This window comes from Sorex fumeus, unplaced genomic scaffold, assembly GCF_029834395.1.
Source record: "Sorex fumeus unplaced genomic scaffold, SorFum_2.1 ptg000039l, whole genome shotgun sequence".
Classification (NCBI taxonomy): Eukaryota; Metazoa; Chordata; class Mammalia; order Eulipotyphla; family Soricidae; genus Sorex; species Sorex fumeus.
The window spans coordinates 686,157-702,887 of NW_026606096.1; the positions used below are offsets into that span (position 1 = coordinate 686,157).

The 16,731-nt window shown below is 56.6% G+C and overlaps 1 protein-coding gene across 1 annotated transcript; it reads right to left on the bottom strand.

Moving 5' to 3' along the window:
• Positions 1-1,636: 1,636 nt before the first annotated feature.
• On the bottom strand, positions 1,637-14,048 carry REN (renin). Its single transcript, XM_056118812.1, has 10 exons — positions 13,951-14,048; positions 8,892-9,042; positions 8,095-8,218; positions 7,099-7,217; positions 5,591-5,787; positions 3,341-3,349; positions 2,612-2,731; positions 2,191-2,335; positions 1,942-2,043; positions 1,637-1,820 (listed from the first exon to the last, which is right to left on the bottom strand). The coding sequence occupies exons 1-10, from the start codon at positions 14,046-14,048 to the stop codon at positions 1,659-1,661; spliced, it is 1,227 nt and encodes a 408-aa protein (XP_055974787.1). The 3' UTR covers positions 1,637-1,658.
• Between the last annotated feature and the right edge of the window lie 2,683 nt (positions 14,049-16,731).

Consider the following 16,731-nt stretch of genomic DNA (forward strand, 5'->3'; position numbering starts at 1 on the left):
GCCCCAGAGTGTGGGAGCCGGGAGAGACCCCTGCAGCTCCTTTTGGCAGAGGAAATCTGTCTAAGTGGGCACGTCGGCTCAGAGCAGCCGCCCGCTGAGGTCCTGGAGGACACAAACTCTGGCTGTGCCCGGACACTCCATGGTCTGTAGGGTTGCTGCCCTCCAGCCTAGTTACTTAAGCCACTGCTGGTCAGTGACCCCATGTGAGGTGCAAAACTTGGCAGCAGGAAAAGGTGCAAGGACAAGAGTGAACTCGAAATCGGACCTGTCAGGAGCCCGAGGTATTTCTGAACTGTTCACCTGTGTTGGATTTCCCGGGCCTAAAGGGGTCTCGAGGGGAAAAGTGGGCGAGGTCCCGGTCTGGCAGCCACTCAGATAGGGGTCACCCTTTGTGTCTGGAGCAGAGTGAGCTGCTCATGTTGACCGGAAGCATCAGCTGGCTTGGGGGCCGCAGCTGCCCACTGCCCGAGTCCCACACCCAGGTAGATAGGAGTGGGGAACAGCCCATCCCACCGGGTCCCGCACTGGAGAAGTAGAGACTGGCAATGAGGGGGTGTGCACCTGTTAGCCCATCGAGAGTGGGACTCGATACCTGGGAAGATACACCTGGCCAGCTGGGCTAGCCCCCCGGACCTGCTTTGGGTGGGCTTCAACCTGGCCTTGCTTCACAGCCATGCCGGATAGATGCTTTTCCTCTCAGGGTCCAAAAGGCATATCAGACAGATAATCAAGTGGGTAAGGCGCTTATCTTGCACATGACTGGCCTGGGTTCTGTCCCTGGAACCCCATGTGGGCCCCTGAGCATCATCCCGAGTGCCCTGAGCACCGCCAGGTGTGGAAAGTAAAGGGGTATCAGCTAGGGGGCTGGAGCGATAGCACAACGGGTAGGGCGTTTGCCTTGCACGTGGCTGACCGGGGTTCGATCCTCAGCATCCCATATGGTCCCCTGAGCACCACCAGGAGTAATACCTGATGCATGAACCAGGAGTAACCCTTGAGCATCGCTGGGGGTTTGTCACCACAAAAAGAAAAAAAAAAGAGAGAAAGGTATCAGCTAGATCTGGGCGGGGCAGGGGGGGCTGGGGATTCACTGGCTTTGACTACAGTTGGGTGGTCTGGGGCTGGAGCCACATGCAGTAGCTGTGCTAGCCCATGAGCTCAGCCTGCGGTGGGTTCCAGGACCCCAGACTTCCAGCCCGCAGTCAGGGGTCTTGCCCAGCTGGCCAGGTACTGCTCAGGCAGGAAGGATGTGCAGACTCTGCATGGAGCGGTTGGAAGCGCCTCTCCCAAGCCCACCTACACTGCACTGCGTACAGGCGAATTCACACTTGCTTTGTCATTCTGTGTCTCGGCCCTATCCGTGCAGAATCACGGGGCCAGAGGGTCCCTGTGTGTCCAGTCCCACCCAGCCCCCGGAAGGTCAGGCACTGCAACACTGTGACCACTGAGTCTTTATTATTTGTCCTCAAAGCAGAGAAGAGCTGGTGCTGGGGGAGGGGGGGGGGGGCAGGGCAGCTCCAGAAAAGAGCTCCACCCCTGTAGCCGCCCCTGGGTGAGGGTGGGGGGCAGAGGTGCGGGGGCGGGGTCCCAGAGCCAGCGGCCTCCCTGGGCGCAGGCCGTGCCTCAGTGGGCGCAGGTCGAGCTGCTGGCTGTGGCGCTCAGCGGGCTAAGGCAAAGCCAATCCGATTGTTGCCCCGGTCAAACTCTGTGTAGAACTTGCGGATGAAGGTGGCGCCGAGGACCCAGACGGGCCCAGTGGGTGGGGGGATGTCCATGCCGTGGAGGGCCAGTGTGCACTCGTCGTCGTTGCTGTAGGAGTCCTGGCAGGAGGCACAGAACGGTCAGAGCTGTCAGCCTTGTCATAAGACTCTCTTTCCCGCTGCCCCCACGGTGACCGCCCCCCCCCACCCTGCCCCCTGACTCCACTTGGGGCAGACGCACCTGGAGGAGGGCGTAGTCGAAGCTGGTCAAGGTGTAGGCGCTGTTCCCGAGGTGGAAGGAGATATTTGGCAGCGTGGGCAACTGGTTGCAGCTCACCACATACTAGGGCAGGGGAAAGGGAGCGACTCTGAGTGTGGGTCCCCGCCCCCCCCCCCCCACCATGCAGGGGTCACAGGGCAAGCCTCGATGGCCTCCTGGGTCCTGGCTCTGCTGAACGCTCACTGACCCCCCCCCCCCCCAGCTCCTTACTTCGTAGTTGCTCAGCTCCTTGGCCCCCAGGGTGTCCATGAGCACCCGCAGGGAGCTGGTGGGGCCCGAGATGTAGGAGGCGCCCGTGTCCACCACTGCCTTGCAGCCCTCTGCACACAGGAGTGTGGCCTCGTTCACAGACACCCTGCGGGCGGGGGAGGGGGGGCATGGTCACACACACACACACACACACACACACACACACACAGTGCAGGACCCGTGAGGAAAGGTACTAGGACTTGGGTGGTTCCCATCTGGGGGTCCCCCTCCCTGGACAGAGCAGGCAGAGAGCAAACGTTGACAACAGGGGCTGCGGAGTAACCCCGCCCCTCTTTGAGCCAAGCCCGTAGTGGGGGGTGGGGAGGGGTCCCCACCCCCGGCAGTGGCGTTTGGGGGTGTGGGGAGGTCCAGGATTTCTGACCCTTTCATGCTGATCTGCCAGGAGTCGGTCTTGCTGACGCTCACGTAGTGGAAGTTGCCTTGGTAATACTGGGGGTCGCTGCCCCCCAGCACAATCTCTCCGCCCACTGAGTGGGATTTCCTGAGGGAAGAGAAGACCTTCACCTACAGGCCCCTCTGCCCAGCCCTGGAAGCATGCGTGAGCAGAGGGCATGGCTGGAGGCTGTGGGCAGGCAGTATTCGGAACATTCCTTCCTTGCCCTTCTCCAAGCGTAACCTGGACAGTCCAGCTGCGCCCAAGAGGGTACCCAGTGAGGCCACAGATTGGACAAGGACAGTGAGGACGACACCAAAACCAGCCAATCAAGGACTGGAGCGATAGGACATCAGGTAGGGCGCTTGCCTTGCATGCAGCTGACCTGGGTTCAATCCCCGGCATCCCATATGGTCCCCTGGGTACCGCCAGGAGTGACTCCTAAGTGCAGAGCCAGGAGGAACCCCTGAGCATTGCTGGGTGTGACCCAGAAACAAAAACTCAAGCAACAAAAAATGAAGGGACAATTGACCCCACCCTCACTTGGGTTTGGGGTGAGCAGGTGCTGGTGGGGTGGGCGACAGGGTGCAAGCAGGAAGGGGGGTGCTGGGCTGGGGGCGGAGTCTGGCCTCTGGGGGTGATTGAGCAGGAGAGGCAGGAGGATTGTGACTCAGCCGGGTGGTCTGGCATCCACATGGGAGACTTCTGCCTCCCTACTTGGAATTTCTGCAGAGAAAGAGAAGGCAGAGAGCCGGCCTCCCTGGGCTGGCGGGCGTGTCCCCTTTGACCTTCAGGCCAGAGGCAACGTGACTGGCCCAGTGTCACCCAGGCCTGGACAGGAGCCAGAGCTCTGAATGTCCCGTCCAGAGCCCATCCTTTGCGCTGCATGAATGTCCCCTCAGCCCAGGCCGCCTTCCAGAGTGCGCACCTTCAAGGGTCACTGCATGCCCAGCACCCACAGTATGTGACCGTGCACAGTGGGACACATGGGGACACACAAGGAGGCCTCTGCTCAGTGGAAGGGGTGCCTGGATTCTCCCAGGCTGGCCAGCACAGACTTCCACTAGTCTACACGTGCATGGACCTCACACCTGCCCCTTCCTGAGCCCTTGCAGACCTGGACAGTCTCTCCCTCTGGTCCAGGGAATGGAAAGGCCACCCTCTCCTCTCTCTGCTTGCAGAATCCTTCCTGCTTTGCCTTCATTCATCTCCTTCTGCATTTTCTTTTCTTTTTTCTTTTTTTTTGGGGGGGGGTCACAACTGGTGTTGCACAGGGATTACTCCTGGCTCTGTACTCATGAATTACTCCTGGTGGTGCTCAGGGGACCCAATGGGATGCTGGGAATCGAACCCGGGTCGGCCGCATGCAAGGCAAATGCCCTACCCGCTGTGCTATCGCTCCAGCCCTCCTGCATTTTCAAGCTCCTGCTTTTTCTGACTGCACTTCCCGCTGTGGCTGTTCAATGCAGTATCCTTCCCTGTGGAGTGGACCCCACATGCCACGGCCTACCCCCTGCGCCCACTCAGAGCTGCTGGTTGAAGCCTTGCTGCGTCCTCTGTGAGGACCGCTGGGCTGGGAGCCAAACAGGGGGCCCGGGGTGGGGGGAGTTTTCTCTCCCTAGTCCCAGCTCCAGGCTCCATACAGACTCTCATGCCCCAGGACACCCAGCTTCAACCCCCAGCCCCGGCCTGAGCTTCTCAGCCCAGTCGTCCAGAGCAGATCCCAGGCCGGCTGCCGGCTGCCATGGCTTCCTGGGCTCTTGAACCACAGGCAGGAGGCCGTGCCCAGTGAGCTCTGCTCTTCATCCTGCCCTGGTGGCTTCCATGCGTGCCGGTGGTGGGGAGGACCCTGCAAGGGTGGGCCTCTGTGCGCTGTGTGCTGTGACCTCAGCACCCTGCTGGTTGGGATCAGTGAGCAGGCCACAGAGGGGGCGGGGCTCACGTGAGCACTGACCAGATCGCTGCCCAGCCTGTCTCTCCTGCACCCTGTCCAGCTGCTCTTAGCCAAGAGCAGGGCCGCCCGACAGGACTTTCTGCACCACTGCAGGCGCTGACGAGGCACAACCAACATAGAACCTTCTAGCCTCAGAGGCCACTGGGCAGTGGAATGTGGTCTGGCGGACCAATGAAATGGATGCTTCTTTTTATTTTGCGTTTGGGGGCCAGACCTGGGGGGAGCGGTTGTTCAGGGGCTACTTCTGGCTTCTTGCTGGAGAATCAGGGGACACATCACTCCTGCCAGTGCCCGGGGTGGGGGGACCATGTGATACCAAGCATGGAAACAGGGGATCCTGCATTCAAAGCCTGCACCTAGCCCCACTGAGTCCTCTCCAGCCCTTGACTGCTGATTTGTTATTGCTATTGTTTTTTGGGGGGGCCAGGCTAGAGTGATAGCACAGCGGGTAGGGTGTTTACCTTGCATGCTGCCGACCCAGGTTCGATTCCTCTGCCCCTCTCGGAGAGCCCAGCAAGCTACCGAGAGTATCTCGCCCGCACAGCAAAGCCTGGCAAGCTATCTGTGATGTATTCAATATGCCAAAGTCAGTAACAGGAAGTCTCATAATTTGTTGTAAGACTTTACTGGTGCCTGCTCCAGCAAATTGATGAACAACAGGAGGACAGTGCTGCAGTGCAGTTTAGGGGCCAGACCTGGTGGTGCTCAGCGCTAACTCCTGGCTCTGCACTCAGGAATAACTCCTGGCAGGGCTTGGAGAACTGTCACGGGGTGCTGGGGATCCAATCCAGGGGGCTCGTGTGCAAGGCAGGCATCCTAGCTGCTGAACTACGGCCCGGACCCTGTTGACTGCTGATGTTTATGTGATTTTTATTTAATTCCTATCTACGTGGAGGCTCCCATCACGGGTAGAGCAGCTCTGATTTGGGGTTGAGTCCCTAACCAGGAACACTCCCAGATCCTGTGCCATGCTCTCTGACAGCGTGCACCCCTGCCGTGTCCCGGAGACCTACCTGCTGTAGTAGACAGAGAAGACGTCCCTATTTAAGACCTTCTGCGAGAGGATGTTGTCAAAGACGGGGGTGACCCCTCCAATAGCCTGTGCGGGAAAGCCCATGCCCAGGACCCCATCAAACTTGGCCAGCATGAAAGGGATGGCGGGCAGCTCCGTGACCTCGCCGAACGTCTGTGTCACCGTGATTCCGCCAATCTGTGGGAGGAGGGACCAGAGCCCTAGGTCACTGCTGAGCCCCCAGTCAGGGACAGAGAAGAGCTTCCCCTTGGCCTGGGGTCCCCAGAGACCCGCCTTTCTAGGGGACAAGACCCACACACAGCCTTTCTCCAAAGCTGCATCTAGGCCGGAGGGTTCAGAGAGGAGGGAGGTTACCTAGTGGCTGAGAAGGTGGCACTGCCAGGCACTGCCCTCCTTCCCCGTGGCCCCCTTTCCCACTGGGCAGGCCTGAGGCTTCTTCCCATGCCCGTCTTGGGGCTTAAGGATTCTCTAAGCCACCCCTTCTGCTTCTTGCCCCAGTTTCACAGAGGGGAACCCACATTGGTTTAGGGTCCTTGGACCCCTTACCTCACCCAGACAGCAGAGGCTGGAGGAACCCCAGATCAGGGAAGGGGGTCCCACACAGAGCAAATGAAACAAAAACCAAGACCCTGGCTCTGTGGCAGAGCCTTTCCATGTGTAAGGTCTTGGGTTAGAGCCTGCACTACAGAAGCGAAAAAGCACCAGAGGGATGCCTCAGAGAGTGGACTCCTTGCATGCAGGTTCGATCACTGGCGTCCACCTGGTCTCCCAAGCACAGCCAGGACTGACCCCGAGGGAGTCAGGGCAACCCCTGAGCACCGCCGGGTGTGGCCCCTGAACAACAGTGAGAACAACATAATAGTAGACAACAAAAAAATAAAGTGCAATTTAGGGGCCAGAGCAGCAGGACAGTGGGTAGGACACTCGCCATGACCCACTGTGCTAGTGGTTGGGGATTGATTAGGTTCAAGCCCGAGCACCCTATATGACCCTCTGAGATCCGCTTGGAGTGATCCTTGAGCACAGAGCCGGAGCGTGGCCCTAAACCAAACAACAACAGAAGTAAAGAGCATTTTGGTCCAGGAGAAAGAACATGTTTTGCTTGCAAGAGCCCCGAGTCAGTCCTGGCACCACATGGTGCTCAGAACGCCAAGCCAGGGTGACCCACGAGCACACAGGGTGTGACCGCAGAGTCCAATCAGGTCTCTGGCCGATGTTTGAACAGGCCTGACCATATCAGGATCCCTGGCCCGGCTCTGGGTTTAGTGTGACCTCTGACCCGGAGCCCATGAAGCATTGGTGAGGCTGGGGGTGCTCTTGACAAGCCCTCAGGAGTGGGGCAGAAGCCTGTGACATCACCAGGGTGCCAGGCACTCGGCTGTGCCCCATCCCAAGGGCTCAGCTGGCAGCCAGGGAGAAGGTATGGACCCCCAGAGGGCTGGGGAAGAGAGGACCCAGGGCGAGCTAGCCCAAGGCTGCCCCACTCACCGTCACCACATCCTGGCTCTGGAAGCCTTTGACCCTCCCGGACCCGTAGTGGATGGTCAACTCGGTCCCATTCTTCAGGTAGCTGGAGGATTTCTCGGAGTCATAGAGATTGTGGATCTCTGGCAGAGGGAGTCAGGCTCAGCCGGAGCCTCCCAGGGCATGGAGGTCCGGCTCAGGGGCAGGGAGCGGGGAGCCTGGAGGCTGAAGGCTTGGAAACTGGGTCTCATCAAGCAAGAACTATGCTGGGTATTCATAGCTCTGAGAATCTGGTCTCCAATGGAGCATTTTATTTTTCATTTCAATTTATTACTATTATTATTATTATTATTAGGCTGGAGTGATAGCACAGTGGGTAGGATGTTTGCCTTGCACACGGCCGACCCGGGTTCAATTCCTCCATCACTCTTGGAGAGCCCAGCAAGCTACCGAGAGTATCCTACCCTCACAACAGAGCCTGGCAAGCTCCCTGTGGCATATTCAATATGCCAAAAACAGTAACAACAAGTCTCACAATGGAGATATTACTGGTGCCCGCTCGAGCAAATTGATGAACAACGGGAGGACAGTTTACAGTGCTATTATTATTATTATTATTTTGTTTTTGGACCACACTTGGAGATGCTCAGGACTTAATCCTGGCTATGCACTCAGAAATTACTCCTGGTGGTGCTCAGGGTCCATGTGAGGTGCCGGGGATCGAACCCTGGTCTGTCACATGCAAGGCAAGTGCCCTACCCACTGTACCTCCCATGAAACATTTTAAAATCATTTCTGGCACTAAGACAGGGAAAAGATTCTGGGAGGAGTTAAAGCTGGCTGAGGGCAGGAAGAGCCCGGGATGGCGACTGGGCGGGTGTGAGAGCCTTTCAGCTCTAGGGAGCAGGACTTCTGAGTGGGCAATTTGGTAACCGAGACCTGGGGGCGTCCTCCCCTCCCCTCCTGGGGCAGGGGCTAGAAGCAGAAGCAGTGGGTGGGCATGAGGTGCATCTGGCTCACCACAGGCAGAGTAGAGAGGGCTGCATTTGCTGGATGGCACCCAGAGGTTGGCGGAGCCCGTGTCGAAGATGACTTTGAAGGGCTGGGGTGGGGTGCCGATGCTGATCTCGCCGTAGTACTGGGTCTGTTGGGATGGGAAAAGGGGTCTGGAGAAGCTTGGGGGAGCCTTGGGGTCTTGCCTGATGACCCCCACCCAACCCCTTGGCCCTGGGGGTAGATTTTTTCTTTTTGGGTCATACCCGGCGATGCACAGGGGTTACTCCTGGCTCTGCCCTCAGGAATTACTCCTGGCAGTGCTCGGGGAACCATATGGGATGCTGGGAATCGAACCCGGGTCGGCTGCGTGCAAGGCAAATGCCCTACCCGCTGTGCTATTTCGCTCCAGCCCCCTCCCCCCCCCCCCCCCCCCCCCGCCGCCTCGGGGTAGGATTAGGCAGTCACCGGCCCTTCTGGGATCCCATTTTCCAGCAGGAACAAGGGTAGAGTTGACTCTGTCATCTGACTTCCCAGGAAATGAGACTAAGCTCCTAAAATAGGCAGTCCCCCCGTCCCACCCCAGACAGGCCCAGAGCAGTGAGCCCGGCCCGATCAGGCTCGTTCCCTCGCAGGGGCACCTGGGCTCCAGCTGCCAGCCTGCATCCCGAGCTCCAATCCTGGCCCGGCTCCTTCCTGCTCGGTCTCAGGCATCTCAGTCAGAAATGGGAGCAGGGTGAGGTGCTCCGTGCTCCTCATCTTCTCAGCGACCATGAGGAAAGAGAGAAAGCGGGGCGAGGAGAGGGGCCGGGGCCAGCACTCACATCCAGGTAGTTGGTGAGGACCACGGTGGAGATGCTGTTACTCAACGCCAGTCCCATGGCAGAATGGCTCTGCTCAGCTCCGAGTCTGGCCACATCCACGCCGCGTTCCTGCAGGCTCTCCCGCACCGACGGCATTCTTTTCAGGAAGATCCTGGCCCAGCCCCGAGGGAGAGAAGGTGGAAGAGGCTACTGCCTCCATGAAAACATGCTCGAAGCTTTAAGGATGACCCCAGCTTAGTCCCTGCCAGAAGCTCCTCTCCCTCTCTCTCTCTCTTTTTTTTCTTTTTGCTTTTTGGGTCACACCTGGACATGCTCAGGGGTCATACCCGGCGATGCACAGGGGTTACTCCTGCCTCTGCACTCAGGAATTACTCCTGGTGGTGCTCAGGGGACCATATGGGATGCTGGGAATCGAACCCGGTCGGCCGCATGCAAGGCAAACGCCCTACTCGCTGTGCTATCGCTCCAGCTCTTCTCTTTTGCTTTTATTTTGGGGCCACAACTAGCAGTGCTCTGGGGTTACTCCTGGCTCTGCACGTGAGAATCAATCCTGGCAGAGGACCTTATGGGACGCTGAATATCAGACCCGGGTCTGCCGCATGTAAGGCAGGCCCTTGGTCCACTCTACTATTGCTCCAGCCCCCCTAGCTCTCTTTGAATCCCCAGGCTGGCATTCAGTCACCGCCGCTCTCTTCTCGATAAGGTGTCACTTTGCTTCCTGCCCCTGTGTGGTTTTCTGTTTGTGATTAATTCATTCTCTCCCTTCATAATCTTATGCTGCACCTATGCCCCGCTGGCTACCAGAGATAGAAATATTGTCATCACTGTTGGGGCCAGGAATGTGGCTCAAGCGGTTGAGCACGTTCCTTTCATGTACGGGACCAACATTTCCCCCCTCCCCAAGCCCAGCTGGGGCAATCCCAAAATGATCAGGATTAAAAGTAACTCTTGGGGAACAGATGACTGGTTAAAGAAACTTTGGTACATCTACACAATGAAGTACTATGCAGCTGTTAGAAAAGATGAAGTCATGAAATTTACACACAAGTGATACTACATGGAAAGTATCATGCTAAGTGAAATGAGTCAGAAAGAGCGGGATAGACATAGAAAGATTGCATTCATCTGGGGAACATGAAGTAACAAAATAGGAGACTAACACCCAAGAATAGAGGAGATAAGTACCAGGAGTTTCACTCCATGCTAGGGAAATAGGCAGCTCAGATAGAGAAGGGAGCACCAAGTAAAGGGTTATGGAGAATCCTCCCGGGATAGGAGATGCACCCTGAAAGTAGATTATAGACCGAACATGATCGCCACTCAATGCCTCTTTTGCAAACCACGGTACCCAAAAAGAGAGAGAGAACAAAAGGGAATGCCCTGCCACAGAGGCGGGATGGAATGGCGGGGGGGGGGGGGGGGGGGGTTGGGGGTGTGGGAGGGATACTAGGATCATTGGTGGTGGAGAACGGGCACTGGTGGAGGGATGGGTACTCGATCATTGTATAACTGAAACACAAGCACAAAAATTTGTAAGTCTACAACTGTACCTCATGATGTTTCACTTATAAAAATTAAAAAAAAAATCCCATGCCAAATAAAAGAGTTGACAAAAGCTAAAAAAAATCTCTTGGTGGGGGGGGCAGAGCCATAGTACAACAGGTAGGGTGTTTGCCTTGCATGCTGCCGACCCTGGTTGAATCCCTGGCATCCTATATGGTCCCCTAAGCACCGCCAGGAGTTATTCCTGAGCACAGAGCCAGGAGGAACCCTTGAGCATCCCTGGGTGTGACCCAAAAAGCAAAAAAAAAAAAAAAATCTCTCAGTGTTACATGGAGGTGGCTCAGAGGGCTGAAAGGCATGGCTGGGGGTTGGGGGGGGGGGGGGTAGGGGGTGGTGGGAGGGGTGTGTGTGGGGGGGAGCTGGGTTCTACTGCCACACCTGGAATTGGCCCCAAAGCTGGGAAAATAAACAGGATCCAGGGGCTGGAGCAATAGCACAGCGGGTAGGGTGTTTGCCTTGAATGCAGCTGACCGGGGTTCGGTTCCCAGCATCCCATATGCTTCCCTGAGCACCGCCGGGAGTGGTTCCTGAGTGCAGAGCCAGGAAGCCAGGAGTAACCCTATGCATCGCCAGGTGTGACCCAAAAGGCAAATAAGTAAATAAATAAATGAATAAATAAACAAACAATCATCACCGCCTTCAGGGAAACCCCCGCAGAGGGGTGGCAGGTAATGAGGCCCCTCTAATGAGAGGACGAGCGCCTCCGCGAGGCGGGATAGGAGACAGCTGTACCAGGTACGGCCTGTAGGTGGCAGCAGATACCCGCCGCAGCCACCCGCAGGCGCTCAGCCTGCCCAGGGCACAGGCTGTGGGTGGAAGTGAAGGGGGTGTCCCCGGGGGGAGTGGCGGCTAGGTGGGGATGGGGTGGGGGGGCTGCTACGTGGGTGTTCTACATGGGGAGCCCCAGCCCTGACTCCAGACTGCTCCAGCTCATGCAGCCCCGCTGTGGGAACCCTGTGCTTGCAGGGCGTGCCCTTTGCTGCCTGCCTCCAGCGTGGGCGCTGGGTTCTTGGCGTCTAATGGGGGGGCTGGGCGGGGGAGCGTCAGAGGATGGATCACCAAGCAGTGCCGCAAGGAGGGGCTCTTGGAGTCTCAGCAGCCCCAGAGAAATCGGGCTATTCCCCTTTTACAGGCGGACAAACAGAGGGACCGAGAAGGTCTGATTCCAGGAGGGCGCGTCCACTGCTGTAGGTGCTGAGCTGCTCTGCGCCCCTCCCCACACCCCACTCCTTACCTCCGTCGTGGAACTTTTCTCTTCCTATTGTTTCTGGAGGGGGTCATGCCTAGCGGTTTGCGGGGGACCGTCTGGGGTCCCCGCCCCATGTTTTGCAAAGCTGGCTCCTGCCGCAGTGAGGTTTGGTGGAGAGGGCATAGTGGTCGTGGGCACGCACTTGCTCCTGTACTCCCTGTGTGGTGGCTCTGAACAGCTCACCTAACCTCTCTGGGCCTTTCCAGAGCTCCAGTCATGCCCTGTAACAATGGACTGTACAATTAGATAGTACAAGAAGTAGGATTGCTTGCCTTGCCCACGGCTGACCAGGGTCTGATCCCCAGCATCCCATGCCAGCATCCCATCCCAGTACCACCAGAGTGCAGAGCCAGCAGTAACCCCTGAGCATTTCTGGGTGTGGCCCCCAAACAAACAAACCAACAAACCAAAGAACTCAATGGTAGTCTCTGCCTCAGAGAAGGGCCATGTAGATGATAAAGATGCTCTATCAATAGGGTATGGGTGCAGGCAGGCAGCTGCACCCCACAGCTGTCCCAAGGCCGCCCCCTCCATCTCTGCCCACCAATCCCCTCTGCACTTGGTTTTTGCTTTGTTTTGTTTTTTGGGGACCCCACCCAGTGGTACTCAGAGGCTACTCCTGACTCTGGACTGGGTTCACTCCCGATGGTGCTAGGGGCCGACACGGTGTCAGGGATCAAACCTTGGCCTTGGAGCAGATGCTCAGGCCTCTGAGCGTCCCCGGACCTCCCTGCTTCTCTGGAGCCCAACACTACCATCAACATATCCCGACGTTTGATTGGTTTAGCTGCATCACCCCGTCAACATATCCCAGCATTTGATTGGATTAGCTACACCACCGTTAACATATCCCAGCGTTAGATTGGCTTAGCACTGCCTACTTCTCCCGCCCTCTTGTCCTGGGTCCATCTCTACTCCCCAGAGGGACCCGCGCCCATCCTGCCTCTCCCTTCTGTAGTGAGCGGGCTCTACCCACCCCACGGAATCAGCCACATCTGGCTTTTGTCAATGCATTGGCCTCATGCCAAGGCTTTGCAGGTGTTAAGTCTCATTAAACTTTCAGAGCAGCTTTGTGAAGCAGGGGCTGTTAGTATATTAAACAGAAACCTGGAGGTCAAATAGCTCTGCCCTGGTGCCAGAACGAGTAGGCTCTGCGGGGTATCAGAGGAAGACACAATGGCGTCCATGCCACCACGTGGCTGTGACTTCACTGTCACTGTCCTCCGGTTGTTCATCAATTTACTCTTGTTCATCAATTTACTCGAGCAGACCCAGTAACGTCTCCACTTTGAGACTTGTTGTTCTGTGTTTGGCATATCGAATATGTCGCGGGGAGCTTGCCAGGCTTTGCTGTGCAGGCGAGATACTCTCAGTAGTTTGCCAGGCTCTCTGAGAGGGATGGAGGAATTGAACCCGGGTCGGTCGGGTCAGCTGCGTGCAAGGCAAACGCCCTACCACTGTGCTATCTCTCCAGCCCGGCAGTGACTTAGTTAACACAAATTACAGCACTGGAGTCAACATGTTAAACTAGGACAATTCCCTCAACTGGTAGGCGATGACCACACCACACGTGCCCTTCTGAACAAGGGTTGCAAACCTCTGAGGTCAAAGTGGACATCTTAAGGGGCCAGAGCCATAGTATGGCCATTTGGGTGCTTGCCTGGTGTGCAGCAAACCTGGGTTCGAATCCCTGGCATCCTATAGGGTCCCCCAAGCACCTCCAGGGGTGATCTCTGAGTGCAGAGCCAGGAGTAACTTCTGAGCACCTCGGGGTCTGGCCCAAAAACCAAAATTAAAAAAGGGGGCATACATTTTGATCCTCTCTGAGCTCCCTTTCCCAGTGGTGATCTGGGCAGGCATCAAAAGACAGGACTCCCAGTCTGGTTTGTGCCACCCTTGGGACCGCGGCACTGAGCCAGCCCCCTGGCCTCTCCGACCAGGACAGGAACTCCCTGGCCAGCTTCTCTGGGGAACATCACAGACCAAAAAACTGGGGGAAGAGGCCAGAGTGATAGGACAGCGTGCAGGGCGTTTGCCTTGCAACACGGCCGACCTTGGGTTCAATCCCAGGCATCCCATAGGGTCCCCTGAGCCCCACCAGAAGTAATGACTGAGTGCAGAACTACGACTAAGACCCCCCCCCCCGAGCAAGCCTGGTGTGGCCCCCAAACAAAGAAACAAACGAAAAAGAAAATTGGGGGTTCTAGGAAGGAGGGAGCCCTGTACCCACACCCATCGCCCCGTTACCGTCTGAAGGGGCTTCTGTCTGTGAGGACGCAGATGACGGAGCAGCCCCAGAGCAGGACCAGGACGCCCCATCTCGCTGCTGTGCTGCTCCGGGCCATGCTGCAGGCACTCCCCGTCTCTGGGCTCCTCCGAGTCCCAGGGTCCCCTTTTATTCCCTCCGGTCAGCATGGCTGCATCCCTGCCCAAGGCTGATTTATCACCAGGGCCAGATGGCAGGGCCCGAGGCAATAAATCCTCTAGCGGGGGCAGGTGGTTACGCATGTGGGGGGGGGGAAGGCAGCTTTGCAGTGTGGGGGTGCTGCCCACCAAGAATGAGGTGCGGCAGCTGGTCCCCCAGAGCCTCATCCTCTGCCCAGCCCTAACCCCTGGGCCACTCTACCTCCTTCTCTCACCACTCTGCCTCCTTTCTGCCACACTCTCTCCTTCCTCCCTCCCTCCCTCCCTCTCTTCCTTCCTTCCTTCCTTCCTTCCTTCTTTTCTTCCTTCCTTCCTTCCTCCCTCCCTCCCTCCCTCCCTCCCTCCCTCTTTCTTTCTCTTTCCTTCTTCCTACCTTTCTTTCTTTCTCTCTCTTTCTTTTGTTCTTTTGGTCTTCCTTTCTCTCTTTCCTTTCTCTCTCCTTCTTTCCTTTCTCTCCTTCCTTCCTTACTTTCTTTCTGTCTATCTGTCTTTCTTCCTTTCTTTCTCTCTTTCTTTTGTTCTTTCAGTCTTTCTCTTTCTCTTTCCTGTCTTCTCTCTCCTTCCGTCCTTTCTCTCCCTCCTTCCTTCCCTCTCCTTCCTTTCTCTCTCGCCTTTCTTTCTTTCTTTCTTTCTTTCTTTCTGTCTTTCTTTTTTTCTTTATTTCTTTTGTCTTTGGGTCACATCCAGTAACGTTCAGCAGTTACTCCTGGCTCTGCACTCAGGGATCACTCCTCGTGGTGATCAGGGGACCATAGGAGGTTCTGGGGTTCACAGGTTTATTTTTATCCCAGGGATCAAACCTGGGTCATATCAAACCTGGCAGACCTGAGTTCAATCCCTAGCATTCCATAAGGACCCCTGAGTACTGCAGAAGTGATACCTGAATGCAGAGCCAGTCACCCCTGAGCATCAGCAGGTGTGGTCCCAAAAGCAAAATGATAATAATATAAAAAATAAATAAACCTGTGAACTGGTGAACTGCTAGCCCAAGTTAGCCCTAGGTCAGTGCTTGGGAAACTGGAGTCTAGTTCTGACAAATTTGCTGTGTGATATTGGAGGCCTCCCTGGCCCTCTCTGATCTCCTTTCCCAAATCTGTAGGATGAAGCAAACAGCCTCTAAGATGTCTCCCTGCTCTGATGCTCTAGGGAGTTTATATTCTGGGCTGCCCCAACTGTGAACAGAAAAAAAAAAAAGATCGTTCAGCAGATAAAGCACTTGCCTTGCATGCACCAGACCCAGGTTTGAACCCTGACAGCCCATATGGTCCCCAGAGTGATGCTGAGCAGAGCACAGAGCCAGAAGTAAGACCTGAGCATTGCCAGGTGTGGCTCCAGAACAAAAGAAAAAAAAAAAAGAAAGAAAACTCCCTTCACAGAGAACTTATCTCCACTGCTGCTGAAGAGAGTAGGAGCACATTGATCAGCAACAGAGGATTCTGTGGTTGGCAGTGTGGGGAGTATTTGGGGGTGGGGGGCCACACTCTGGAACCTATCACAGTGGGGGGTTGATCTTTGTTAGATCGGATGAACATTGGCCAAGCGCCCCACGGGCCTCAGTGCTGTTTGGAAGCTGATAGTCACTGAGTATTTCACTTTAGGATGCTGGAGTCACAAGGGAGACAAACACAATCGTTTCTGCTCTTGGGGGTTGCAAACTCTTTCCGGAAAGGGAGATGTGAGCAGGGGGAACCGGGACGAGGCATCACGTGGGGATGGGGGGTTGCAGGAAGGTTCCCATGGCAAGGAGCAGGTCCGTTGGGAGCAAGGCACCTCAGCGAGGTGAAGGAGAGCGGGAAGGGAATCCTGTGTGTGGCTGGGCACGGGGACGAAGGACCGAGGTGAGAAGGGGTCCTCGATCCTCTGCCCATAACCCCCTGTCTCTGGCAGCTCAGCAGTCACGCCCACAAGCCACCCCTGGCTGGCGCCAGATAATCTTGTCATCGGCCACCATCCAGATCACATGCCCTTCTCTCCCGGAAGGGAGCATAACATGATGCTCGCCATAACCATGCCGCCGGACCCTGCACCAGGCTATTTCACTCGGGGCGCCCCAGAGGGGGGCGGGTGAGACCCTGCCCATCCCCAAGGGACCCAGCCCTGGCAACCGAAAACCTCCAGAACTCAACCGCCGCCATGCTCATGGCCACTTTCCACATGCTCTGGCCAAGCCTCACCCACGAGTGAAGCTTTTTTTGGACCACAAATGTGGCTGCGCAACACTTCATAAACCACATCCTCCCCATACTCCAAGAACACTGCACCACATTTGACGGGATTCAAAATAGGCGGCAACCAACCTTAAAGGTAAAGGCCCTCCCGTTGATCGTCGATTTGCTCGAGCGGGCCCAGTAACGTCTCCATTGGAGACTTTGTTGTTACTGTGTCTGGCATATCGAATACTCTCGGTAGCTTGCCGGGCTCTCTGAGAGGGGCGGAGGAATCGAACTCGGGTCGGCCATGTTGGCCGCTTGTAAGGCGAACGCCCTACCCGTTGTGCTATCGCTCCAGCCCTTGTGCTATCGCTCCAGCCCTTGTGCTATCAGGCGGCAACCAACCTTAGAGGGAAATATTACGTTATTTTGGTTCTGCTTTGGGGCAGCGATT

What these genes read in the sequence shown, in the direction of transcription:
- REN (XM_056118812.1), bottom strand. Translation starts at nt 14,048, where the DNA reads ATGGCCCGGAGCAGCACAGCAGCGAGATGGGGCGTCCTGGTCCTGCTC. An exon ending in CCCTCTCTACTCTGCCTGTG is followed by an intron (nt 7,218 to 8,094) that starts GTGAGCCAGATG and finishes TCCCTCTGCCAG; the next exon opens with AGATCCACAATCTCTATGAC. An exon ending in AGGAGCTGAGCAACTACGAA is followed by an intron (nt 2,044 to 2,190) that starts GTAAGGAGCTGG and finishes CCCCTGCCCTAG; the next exon opens with TATGTGGTGAGCTGCAACCA.